Source organism: Apodemus sylvaticus, chromosome 4 (genome assembly GCF_947179515.1).
Source record: "Apodemus sylvaticus chromosome 4, mApoSyl1.1, whole genome shotgun sequence".
Classification (NCBI taxonomy): Eukaryota; Metazoa; Chordata; class Mammalia; order Rodentia; family Muridae; genus Apodemus; species Apodemus sylvaticus.
Window position 1 is genome coordinate 43,985,902 of NC_067475.1, and position 13,570 is coordinate 43,999,471.

Below are 13,570 nucleotides of genomic sequence, written 5' to 3' on the forward strand. Positions count from 1 at the left end.
CCAAATTTGGAAATGGATAGGACTTCATCTGGTCCACATGGATAGACCAAATAGCTTTCTAGTCTGCATAGCTTCATTATGAATCAGATTCTAGTTCCTATCATTGTGGATATCATCAAATGAGATACATGTAGTCTCCTTTATTTAAGCTGTTGCCAATACATTGCAACAAGCTTTCGCCTTCATAGCACTCCACTAATAGAAATACATAATGCATTTTCAATCAGCTGAATAATTTTACTACCCAGTCTGCATGTGAAAAGTTGTACCCAAGCGAAATAAATATATATGTACATATTTCATATGTACATATACAACTTACAAAAATGCTCTTACAGAGCTGGGGAGATGGCTCACTGGGTAAGAGCACTTACCATGCAAGCATAGGGGACTTGAGCTCAAATCCTCAGAAACCCTGTGAAATAGCTGGACGGTTCCATGCACCTATAACCCCATCCCTGGTATAAAGTACAGACAGGAGGCTCAATGGGGATTTCTGGCTGTCAGCCTAGTTCCTGGCTCATTAAGAAACCCAGGCCAAGGCAATAAGTCAGAAAGGGATAAGGCAGGACTCCCGATGCTCACTCACTTAGGCACATGAAGCAGTATAGACTCAAATCAAAACTCAAGAAGTTCTTATGAGAAAAAAGTGATATTGATGACAAATACATACCTGTATGTGCTTGTGAATATACCATGAAGCTTGTTTTCCATCGTTGACAGATTCCACTGTGGTGTTAGCCATTCCCACCACATCACCACCTGCAAACACCCATGGCTCGCTGGTTTGCATGGTTTCTGGATTTACTTCAGGAAGACCCCATCTGTTAAACTTGATGGGACTCAATGCTTCTTTCACTGGAAAAGGGAAATACAATAGGCAATAATTGATCAGTGAATCGTATAGCAGTTTGAAAATCAGGAATATAGATATTGGTATAGATAGAGATAGAGATAGAGATAGAGATAGAGATAGAGATAGAGATAGAGATAGAGATAGAGTTAGAGATAGAGATAGAGATAGAGTTAGAGATAGAGATAGAGATAGGGATAGGGATAGGGATAGGGATAGAGATAGAGATAGAGATAGAGATAGAGATAGACATAGAGATAGAGATAGACATAGAGATAGAGATAGACATAGAGATTCTGTGTTCTATGGATATAACAACTGTTTTAAATAAACGAAAAAAAAATGTAACCTAATTGAAATACCAGAGTGAACTCCTTCAAGTTCACTCTTTAAACTACATACCTCACATGTGGAAATTTAAAAAAAAAAGTTGGGCAGTAATAAATATCTAGTTCACCACAAAAAAAGAGCTGAATCTATGAAAAAAGTATTTGCAATCCATGATTGAATTTTCTCCAATGTGCTCATCCATGAAGCTGTTCCCATTTGCATCACCCCAATAGTGCCCCTGGTTGCTACAGATGAAAACTGTATAGTTAGTTCATGGATTAGGGTCCAAAGCAAGTCTCTTCTTTCCGCAACAGGACATGTTATAAGGAAAAATAAGAAGGCATATATTTTTGCCAAATTATTTACTGTTACTGTTAAACAGTTTGACTCAGGTATGCGTCTGCATCAGGTTCAAAATAAGTGTCTCTTGTTTCATAAAAGCCAGCATACACAAATATTATCCTCAGTTCTTTGTGAAAATTCTCTTAATATGCTTATATAATTATTGGCTGTATGATTTCTCTTTTAATCTATAGAAGTCATGGAAAGGGTTGGGGTCATTTACCAAAAATTACATAATTGAATTTTTTCCTGGAATTGTACTTATGAGAATTGAAAGAGAAAGGCTGTGTGGAAGATGAAGAACCTCTATGCTGGTACAAATGTTCTGGAGTCCAGAGTCCTATGATATCTACAGGCGGCATGTTCTAATTCTTAAATACATCATCTAGATATGGACAAAAATAACTATTTTTCCAGTGGTGGAGATGAGAGAGAAAGAGAGAGAATAATAAATTGTTAAGAATACCTGGAAGTTCCTGAAATAGAAATTTAAATTGGTAAATGATTCAGCTATATAGTAAAGTAGCCAAATGTAGATGAAAGTATCATCCAAACACAAAAACCTAATTATTCCCTCACCAAGATATGTAAAAAATGAGATACAATAAAAATCTCTTGTTCACATGCATAGAGTAATAAGTGATTACGGAGTGCCCGGCCTCAGCTAGTGAATGTATAACACATTCCCTATTTCTAAGACTGAGTGAGCAGAGAGAATGTATGATCCAGAAGACTAGACAATGTGTCTTCTGGAGATGCCAGGGAGGTTATAGTCGTGAATTTCTAACAATGTTGCTGTCTAAATAAGTTCTGTAAAGAATTTTAGCAGCAATCAACATGCCAAAGTGGATAGAGACTATCGCACAAGGCTAGACCCCTCAAGGAAAAGCTACAAGCAGTCCTGTAAGTAGTGAGAATAAGTCAGTTTTCTGCAGGAGATGAGACTTCTGATATGTTTCCCAATTTTAAGTGGCCAGCCCTAAATAAGTTCATATAGGAGCAGTACTAAATGTCTAAAGGGACAAAACTATCAGACAAAGTTCCCAGCCCACGAGGGAGGGGTAGAAATTATATAAATACATCACATTCATGTGCAAAGATCATAAGAGATTTAAAAAAAAGAGTATGTTACATTCTGTGTAAAGTAGGAATAGACAGTTATTCTTGGGCTAGTGCAGTTATGCTCTATCTATAGGTCTGTAGAGCCCAGAGAAACAGAAAGGTGTACATGTGGCTTGCATCTGTACTAGTGTGTGTGACAGTACTTGGACTTTAGAAAACACTGGGCTTGATTGATGGGCGTGTGAGTAAGAGAGTCCACAAGATGTAGCTACCACAGTCAGGTTTCTATTTTAAAATCTGCTATTTGTATTTCTTATGCTATTTCACCTTTCATCAAGAGTAAAATTAAATATTCATGTAATTATTTTCAATGCAGAATGGCATTTTGAGATTTTTCTAATGTCTTTAAAGGTCACATGAAAGGAGACCTTTCTCATTGTTCCCCGTTGCATAACAGATCATCACTACCATCTGTTGACAGTTACTTGTGCTGCAAGAAGAACACCAGTAGTGAATATGGCTCGAGTCTTCAATCTGGCATAATGTATCATCACTGAATAGGCCATACACTATACTTTAGACCAGCTACCGTAAATAATCATAGATAAAATGATTATTTTATCTATATATAAATCTAAGAATTAGATACACTCTGGCCCTAATAGAAGACTAAAATTAAGAGATTTTTAAAATGGAAATCAATTCCAGGTCCCATTTATATATTTAATATCATTTTTGACAGAAATAGCCTCAAAAAATACTGGATTTCACTCTGTGAAGGAGCAAAATAAAGATTATGTATTAGTTATTATTCCCTATAACACCTATGAAAGACCTATGTTGTGAAGCTATTGAAGTTTATATTGAGGATGCTGCTTTGATACTATAAAATATAAACCAAAAGAATGATAACCCATATATATTTGAATACATAATTTTGAGATTGTCAGTATCTACAAAAACAGCCATTGGAAAATTAGAAAATGAACAAGATATGTGAATATAAACAGGGCTACAGTAGGTCCTAAATGTTTCTTTCACCCAAACAGCTACTCGGAGAACAATGGTCCTGACATTACAAACCACAAGCATCTCCCTGTAGGTCCAGTAGACTCTGCTTAGGTATGTGAAATATTTACATCATTTTCAGAAGTTCACTGAATCTACCAAAGTTCACTGAATCTATCAAAATACCTTTCTCAATTTCATGCATGTGCATGCCTTAGGTGTGTGTGTGTGTGTGCGCGTGCGTGCGTGCACACACGTTCATGTGTTCGAGTGTGTGCTTATGTATATGAATGCCAACCAAAGATTGATTGAGGGCCTTCCCTAAATACTACTCCATTTTATTTCTTGACACAGTCTCTCATTGAACACATGGGCCATTAATATGACTCTACTTGCTGACCAATGAAGCTTAGTGTTCTGCCTGTCTCCAGCCACCAGCACTACCATTTCAGGAGATACCACTGTCCCTACCTTTTTATTGTTTGAAGGAATATAAATTCAGGTTTGCAGGCCAGGGTGCTGGGTATTTTACTGAACAAGTCATCTAAGTCTTATCTTTCTTAACTTCACTGATTTTCAAACAGTAGCCATTGTTCTTTCTCTTTTGCCTTTTTCTTTTGTAAATCTTAAAGCGTCATATCTATATTACAAATTAGGACTCCAATAGAGAAAACGTCTGTGCATTTGCTTTGTAATTTGTCAGCGAGGAGTCCATTTATTCTGCTGCCTGTAACAAGGGAATCTCTATTATCTGCATCATTGGAATCATCCTTCTATGGACAACTCACTCTTCTGCTGATATATTTGACTTGGAACTCAGTGTAAACAAACCTCAGAAGCAGATTACTGCTGCCTTGATGCAGCTAAGAAGGAATGAGGGCTCACGTGGATGAAAAATGTATGTTTACATTTGCAAACCAAATAACTGCTTGCCATTTCCTATGAAGTGTTAAATGAATATTAATAAAGGCTTGTATATTTTTCTTTCTGTTTTGAAGGGTGTAGGCATTTTCTGTTGAGATCATTTACAGTCTTCCCACAAATTTCCAAGGGATTGCATGTTGATGGAGACAGGCATATGTCCCAGCAGCTCCATAGTTGAACAAAACAACAACAAAAAGAACTTGAAAAAGAGCCTTTAAACATGCTTATTCACAGTCCAGATTATTCTCCAAATGAGTGAGAAATATGCTAAATGATATGGTGCCTGGAATTTTATGCAGTCTTTAAAAGAACGGAAACATCCTTAATTCATACCAAACATTCAAGATTTATGTTAATTTTCTGCTTTAATTACTACTGTGTTCAAATGAGCTTATTTAAAAAACAAAGGCACTCCAAGGTAGCTTTATAACAAGAAATGGTTTTGAAATAGGAATTTTTAGTCAATTTAATGTTATGCACAAAATTTTACATATATTATACAGTGAGAGGAGAGAGAGAGAGAGAGAGAGAGAGAGAGAGAGAGAGAGAGAGAGAGAGAGAGAGACTTAATTGTATTGTGACACACAAGTTCTTCAATAAGCCACAGCTTAAAATTGCAGAAACCATCCCTTAGGGACACATCAGCAGCAGATGCAGATTGCCAAGGTCAATTAAACTGACACAACCACGCTGTCATATATGTGGAAGAGAGAACCATAAGCACTTGACAAGTGTGTTTCTCAGTATTTAAAAAAAAAGATGTGGAAGGCATTAGAATTGAGTACATAAATATATATCAGTTCTCTATAAACAAGGAAAACAACAGTGCAGAAATCATAATGGAAAGGATTATTACTATTCTTAGAAGAGTTTGACATTATAAAGAAATGGGAGCAAAAAATCCTAAAAGATGTATAATGAAGTTTTATCCTAAAAACTTGGATGAATTCATCCCCATGAATGTTGTTGAATTTGATAGCCATGATGACCTAGTAGGATCAAAGCATGATGAGGAAAGGAAAGGGGCCAGGGCAGTCATCTCAGAATTCAGAGAAAAAAGAAAAATCTGAAGCAGATCAAACGGTTCGAAGCGGAGAGCTAGGATCTGAGAGTTCTGTTTAAAAAGCTGGACAGCTGGGAAAACGCAAGGGATGGAACGGAAAGCACCTTCAATAACTGAGGTCACCATGTTGGGGCAGCAGGCTCCTGGTACACAAACACACCCTTAAGTTCACTATTGGGATGTGGTCTCCAGAGCTATTGGGGACTGAAGTAAGGAGCTGCCACCACCCAAACCAAACCAACCTAAGAAAATCCCCTTGACTTCTGATCTTTCTTCCTCTTCTCAAGACCTTTGCCATATCATTTCTTACACTGCATTTATAATTTTCTGTTTGCCTCACCTACTCTGAAACCTAGGATTTTGATATGTTACCACTCTCATAGTTATAACCACATCTTTTTTTAAATCCACTTTGTTAGAGTAATTCATAATTCCCCTTTTCTCACCACTCAATGATATCTTCCATTCTGCCTTTCCAATCAAACTATGGCTGATTTGGTGTCCAAATCCTGTGGCCCTATCTTTCTCATTTTTATCTTTCTGAGACATCTAGCAATTAATCTGCATTATTTTTAATCTCTTCTCTTTTTACATGTACACAAAGCTCTTCTGTCCATACTCTCCAATTTTTGAGTTGTTCCTAGGATTGTAGGTATGTTCCATCTGTAAACTTTCCTCTTCACAAGTGGCATCCACTCTGCATTCTCCACTAGAAATTACAGTCACTATGGACCTAATCTTGATCTCAATGAAAATGATCTCAAACTCTACTTTGAAATCTTCCTCTATTCAGCTCAGTTACTGTTGTTTTGCTGTAAAGAGACACAATAACAAAAGGAACTTACAAAGGAAAGCAATTAATTGGGGACTTACAATTTCAGAGGGTGGGTATGACTAATGGTTGGGGAACAGGGTAGTAGGAAGGTGGGAGGGTGTGGTGGCTGGCTCAGCTGAGACAGCTTATATCTTATCCACAAGTTGAAGAAAGAGAGGGAAAAAGAAAGTGTGAGCTTGGTGTGAGCATTTGAAATCTCAAAGCCCATTCCCAGTGGTGTATCTCCTCCAACTAGGCCACACCTCCTAATCATTTCCCAGACAGTTCCACCAACTAGGAATCAAGCTTTCAAATATATAAGCATATAGGGGCCACTTTCTTTTGAGCTACTACACTGCCTGCCAGATTTGAATCAGCACAGTCCACTGTCCCTTCTAAATTATCGAATCTACTGGGATCACAATCTTGCTCTGTTGATCCATTTCATAATCACTACTGACCTCCATAATTACTAGGTAGCCCCTATGGGTACCTTGCAGACCTTTGCTTTTTTTTCTGCTTCCAAACCACAATGAGTCTTTTTCCCTTCTTCAATAAATGTTGTCTTAGATTTCCTAGAAAGTCCATAGGCTATCATATCTCTTCATGCTGCCAAAACTAAAAACCAATTGCATCAATACCCAAGATGCTTCTCTTCTTTCTCACTAGTATTTACAAAATGTCCCCCACCTTCCTGTTAAAAACCACAGACCTTTCAAGTGATGGCTTTGCTACCCATTCCCCTCCTGTTAAGAGCCATGGGCCTTTCAAAGGATGGCTTTGCTATCCAGGCAATCTCCTCCTGGCACTCTATGGTTAACTACCACCTCTAAGGCAGATATCTCCTCTATAGCTACACATACACATAGTATATTCTATTTTGAAAGAAAACAAGACCTTCGCTTGCTTCCCAAACCATCTACTTAGGAGTTTCTTCAAGACAGTTAATTCATTCCAGGTTGTCAGTATTGTGACTTTCAGGAGTTATCATAATTTAGGCCCAAGTGAGGAGCCCGCTGGACACAACGGAAGGAGTTCCTTCTTTTCAGGGCTATGACCGTGTCTCTGTCCTGAGAGTCTTTCATCTTGGTGTCTATCATACCACTCTGCACTTCCTTTTGCACAATCTTATTTTATAATTATCAGTGCTGCCTTTTCATACTTTCTCCATTTTTCCAATGGCCTAAAATTAGTGTTTAAAAAACTTGGCCTCATGTTTGAGTCATTTGTTTCCAACCACCTCACTATGGGTTCAGTTAACAAGACCTGTGAACCCATCTGATGAAGTTTTCTCATACTCACTTCTTGCAGTCTATTGATTCTGCCCTTACTCAATGTGAAGAAAATCAATTGACACTCATAGATCCTTTGTAATTGGTAGACATTAACACTCTATTTCTTCATATTATTTCATCCCAGTGACAAAAGAGATGCCAAGGGTACATACTGTCATTCTCCTTAGAGCCAAGAGGCAGCAGAGACTGTATTTGAATTAAATTGGCCCCAAAGCTTTCCTTAGTACTGACCCTAGAAGTATGAAAAAGTCAAGCCGAGTGGTCCAAGAATAGTCTTTGGGAATTTCCCACCGGAGATCAGAATAACTAAGACAGACAGATGAATATTGGAGAGACAACAACTGATGCCAGCCTTGACAGTCTTTGTAGATACAACATCTAGATCATCTTTTCAGTGAATTTTGTTCTTTATCTGTGAAAGGAGCCATTCTGTGCTTTCACATACATTATCCTACTGTCTTCCTTCCTCTTTGAGGTCCTGGGAGGTCTATGTAAATCATCCAGTTTTCCAGAGTCTAGCAAAATCTCTGAGTCATAAGCACATTCTAATTAAGTGTTGTTTTTGTTCTTGTTTTGTTTGTTAACTTACAGTTTCTTATTCCAGTTATTTAGCACCCACATTAATTATTATTGTACCTTGGTTTGACCAGTCAGATTTTTTTATTGTATATTTTCTTTATTTACAAAGAAGACATGTTATCTTCTTTCCTGGTTTCCCGTCCAAAAATCCCGTATCACTTCCCACCAACCCCAGCTCACCAACCCACCCACTCCAGCTTCCCTGTCTTGGCATTCCCCTATACTGGGGCATCGAACTTTGACAGGACCGAAGGCCTCATCTCCCACTGATGTCCAACAAGGCCATCCTCTGCTACATGTGCAGGTGGAGCCATGGGTCCAACTATGTGTATTCTATGGTTGGTGGTTTAGTCTTTGGGAGCTCTGGAGGTACTGTGTGGTTCATATTGTCGTTCCTCCTATGGGGCTGCAAACCCCTTCAGCTCCTTGTGTCCTTTTTCTAGCTCCTCCATTGGGGACCCTAGCTCAGTCCATTGGTTGGCTATGAGCATCTGCTTCTGTATTTATCAGGCACCCACAAAGCCTCTCAGGAGACAACTATATCAGGCTCCTATCAGCAAGCACTTGTTGGCGACCCTAATAGTGTCTGGGTTTGGTAAATGTATATGTGATGGATTCCAAGGTGGGGTAGTCTCTGGATGGCTTTTCCTTCAGGCCCTGTTCCATACTTTGTCTCTTTATATCCTCCTGTGGGTATTTTGTTCCCCCTTCTAAGAAGGAACAAATTACACATAATTTAGTCTTCCTTCTTCTTGAGCTTCATATCATCTGTAAATAGTACCTTGGGTATTCTGAGCGTCTGAGCTAGTATCCACTTATCAGTAAGTGCATACCATGTGTGTTGTTTTGTGATTGGGTTACCTCATTCAGGATGACATTTTCTAGTTCCATCCATTTGCCTAAGAATTTCATGAACTCATTGTTTTTAATAGCTGAGTAGCACTTCATTGTGTAAATGTAACAGATTTTCTGTATCCATCCCTCTGTTGAGGGACATCTAGGTTCTTTTCAGCTTTGGACTCTTATAAGGGTGCTATGAACATAGTGGAGCATGTGTCCTTATTACATGTTGGAGTATCTCCTAGGTATATGCCCAGGAGTGGTATAACTGGGTCCTCAGGTAGTACTATGTCCAGTTTTCTGAGGAACCACCAAACTGATTTGCAGAGTGGTTGTACCAGCTTGCAATCCCACCAACAATGGAGGAGTGTTCCTCTTTCTCCTCATTCTCACCAGCTTCTGCTGTGTCTTGAGTTTTTTATCTTAGCCATTCTGATTGGTCTGAGATGGAGACTATTAATGACTTCTTCTATTTCTTTAGGGGTTAAGGGACTGTTTAGATGGTTTATCTGATCCTTATTTAACTTTGGTACCTGGTATCTGTCTCGAAAATTGTCCATTTCATCTATATTTTCCAGTTTTGTTGAGTATAGGCTTTGGTAGTAGGATCTGATGATTGTTTTTGGATTTCCTCAGTATCTGTTGTTATATCTCCCTTTTCATTTCTGATTTTGTTAATTTGGATACTGTCTCTCTTCCATTTACTTATTCTGGCTAAGGGTTTATCTATCTTGTTGATTTTTCTCTAAGAACCAGCTCCTGATTTTGTTACTTGATTGTGTGGTTCTTGTTGTTTCTACTTGGTTGATTTCACCCCTGAGTTTGACAATTTCCTGCCCTCTACTCCTCTTGGGTGTATTAGCTTCTTTCTGTTCTCGAGCTTACAGATGTGCTGTGAAGCTGCTAGTGTATGCTCTCTCCAGCTTCTTTTTGGAGGCACTCAGAGCTATGAGTTTTCCTCTTAGCACTGCTTTAATTGTGTCCCATGTTTGTGGCTTCATTTTCATTGAATTCTAAAAAGTCTTTTATTTCTTTCTTTATTTCTTCCTTGACCTTGACATCATTGAGTAGAGTGTTGTTCAACTTCCATGTGTATGTGGGCTTTCTGTTGATTTTATTGTTTTTGAAGACCAGCCTTAGTCTGAGGTAATCTAATAGGATGCATGGGATTATTTCAATCTTCTTATATTTGTTGAGGTCTGTTTTGCGATTGAGTATATGGCCAATTTTGGAAAAGGTACCATGAGGTGCTGAGGTGAAGATATGTTCTTTTCTTTTAGGATAAAATGTTCTATAGATATCTGTTAAATCCATTTGTTTCATAACTACTCTTAGTTTCACTGTGTCTTTGTTTAGTTTCTGTTTCCAAGATCTGTCCATTGATAAGAGTGGGGTGTGGAAGTTTCCCACTATTACTGTACGAGGGGCAATATGTGCTTTGAGCCTTAGTAAAGTTGCTTTCATGAATGTGTGTGCCCTTGTATTAGGAGTATAGATGTTCAGAATTGAAAGTTCTTCTGGGTAAATTTTTCCTTTGATGAGTATGAAGTATCTTTTTTGATAACCTTAGGTTGAAAGTCAATTTTATTCGATATTGGAATGGCTACTCCTGCCTGTTTCTTAGGATCTTTTGCTTGGAAAATTGTTTTCCAGCCTTTGACTTTGAAATAGTGTCTGCCTTTGTCACTGATGTAGGTTTCTTGTATGCAGAAAAATGTTGGGTACTCTTTATGTCTACAGTCTGTTGGTCTATGTCTTTTTATTATGGAAATGAGTCCATTAATATTAAGAAATATTAAGAAAAAGTGATTGTTGCTTCCCATTATTTTTGTTGTTAGAGGTGGAATTATGCTTGTCTATCTTCTCTTTGGTTTGTTAAAAGATTATTTTAACAAATAATCTAGAGTGTAGGTTCTAGGGTTTAGGTTCCCTCCTTGTGTTTACGTTCTCCATTTATTATCTTTTAAAATTGGATTTGTGGAAAGATATTGTGCAAATTTTGTTTTCTCATGGAATATCTTGGTATTTCCATCTAAGGTAATTGAGAATTTTTCTGGGTATAGTAGCCTGGGCTGGCATTTGTGTATGATTTCTGTCCAGGATCTCCTAGCTTTTATAGTCTCTGGTGAGAGGTCTAGTGTAATTATGATAGGTCTGTCTTTATATATTTCTTGACATTTTTCCCTTAACACTTTTAATATTCTTCCTTTGTTTTGTGCATTTGTTGTTTTGATTATTATGTGACAGGAAGAATTTCTTTTCTGGTCCAATCTATTTGGAGTTCTGTAGGGTTATTTTATGTTCATGGACATCTTTTTCTTTAGATTAGGGAAGTTTTCTTCTATAATTTTGTTGAAGATATTTACTGGCCCTTTAAGTCGTGAATCTTCCCTCTCTTCTATACTTGTTATCCTTAGATTTTGTCTTCTCATTATGTCCTGTATTTGCCTGGATGTTTTTGTTTAGAAGTTTTTTACATTTTGCATTTTCTTTCACTGTTGTGTCAATGTTTTTTTTTCTCATATTCTGTTGGTGATTCTTGCACCTATGACTCCTGATCTCTTCCCTAGGTTTTCTATCTCCAGAGTTGTCTCCCTATGGTTTCTACTTCCATTTTTAGATTCTGGATTATTTGTTCAATTCCTTCACCTGTTTGGTTGTGTTTTCCTGTTATTCTTTAAGGGATTTTTGTGTTTCCCATTTAAGGGCTTCTCCATGGTTCCTCTGTTTTCCTGTATTTTGTTAAGGGAGTTATTTACGTCTTTCTTAAAGTCCTCTATCAGGATTGTGTGATATGATTTCAAATCTACATCTTGCTTTTCCAGTGTGTTGGGGAGTCCAGGACTTGCTTTGCTGGGAGACCTGGGTTCTGATGATGCCAAGTAGACTTGGTTTCTGTTGGTAAGGTTCTTGTGCTTTCTTTTCCCCACCTGGTAATCTCTGGTGTTAGTTGGTCTTACTGTCTCTGTCTTAAGCCTTTGTCAGCACTCCTGGCAAGACCAGCTCTCTCCTGATGGGAGCTGTGTATAGAGGGTTGTGGAACAGCCCCATCACCCAGATGCAGATGGAGACCAGAAGGCCAGTCAGATTTTTTTTGAAGTTCTTATTTTCAAAATGAAAGAATCAACTCACTGTGTGGAGGAAACCCAAAGTGTTCTAAAGTTTCTAACATAACAAGTATACCAGGAGGGAAATCTTGGGAGTATGGCTCCTTTCCATTGCTTTAACTATTCGCCTTCCTTACTTCTCTGCCTGGGTTATTTTCAGTTTGGTTGTATTTGTAGTATTCAGGGAGAGTAAAAACTATGGTTTTAGTTTTCGAAACCTACCACTCTCAGGATATAGAGGCCCCCCCAAGTCAAATCAAAGGACAATTGTCAACCGCAGCTTTTAGAAATAACTTCTGTTGTCCTTGCATGCCACTGGGAGCTTCATTTCCATTCCTAAACTGACCAACTAATCAATTCAGAATTAAACCCATGCAAACACTTCACCTTGATTTGCTTATTTCTCCACAATAATTCCATCTATTTAAGACTCTGTGAACTCCTTGAAGATTTGATTTCATTTTCTCTGGAAAAGATCTCCTCAAGGAGGTCAGTGCTCTTGAAGTAAATACGTGGGGATTGTTTTCAGATTCTCGGTTGGATTCCCAAACGGTGTGCTTTGATTTGCTTATTTATATTCAATGTTATCATCTACTTAAGACCACAAACTCCTTGAAGGAATAGATCATCCTTTAATCTGATTTGGACCATAATCATCATAATTCTATGCATATTTGGGTGCTTAATACTTCTTGATAATTATGAGACAGTGAAAAACGATAGGCTGCTGAGATATTTCACATGTAATTCCCAGTGAGAGAAAATTTTAAAATGCCAAATGATGCCACCAAGTGATATAAACAATTACAGAAAGGGGTTAAGAAAAATGTCTAATATAAAATCCCCATTTGCAGCATTTAAAGCGTAAACAAAAGCACAGAAAGCTAAAAGAAGATTATGCTACTTGTGAAAACAATATTATTAAAATATAAGTGAATGCTGAAGAAAATATTTTAATTAACAAAATAAATCAAATGGAAAAGATTTCCTAAATAGAGCTTTAAAAGTAAGTCTATGTGTGTTTGACTGCCATGACTAATTATGTATCCATGTAATGTGTGTTCAATTTGGGCTTATTTAAATAGCAGAAATGCTCATTAGCTGCAGTATATCTGTGAAGCTTCAGTAAACAGTTTAATGGTTTTTATGTTTAACCAATTTCATAAGTTCCTGTAATTTTAGCTTTAGCAACTCATTAATGTTATTTTTTGATATCCATCTTACAGATCTCCCCCCCTTGTCAATCGTGAGTAGGCACACATCAATGCAAATTTAACACACATAGTAGAATTGTGCTTAAACAAATTTTCTACATTGATGAATGCACAATTCAAAATATAGCTCCTTTTTACA

General features: G+C 37.6%; 1 protein-coding gene across 1 annotated transcript in view; it reads right to left on the reverse strand.

The window, feature by feature from the left end:
• Positions 1 to 13,570, reverse strand: part of Dpyd (dihydropyrimidine dehydrogenase) — a 900,155-nt gene that overhangs the window by 496,472 nt on the left and 390,113 nt on the right. Inside the window, exon 12 of the mRNA XM_052179342.1 lies at positions 674 to 858. Within this exon, the coding sequence (XP_052035302.1) occupies positions 674 to 858 (185 nt within the window). The remainder of the gene's footprint in view (positions 1 to 673; positions 859 to 13,570) is intronic.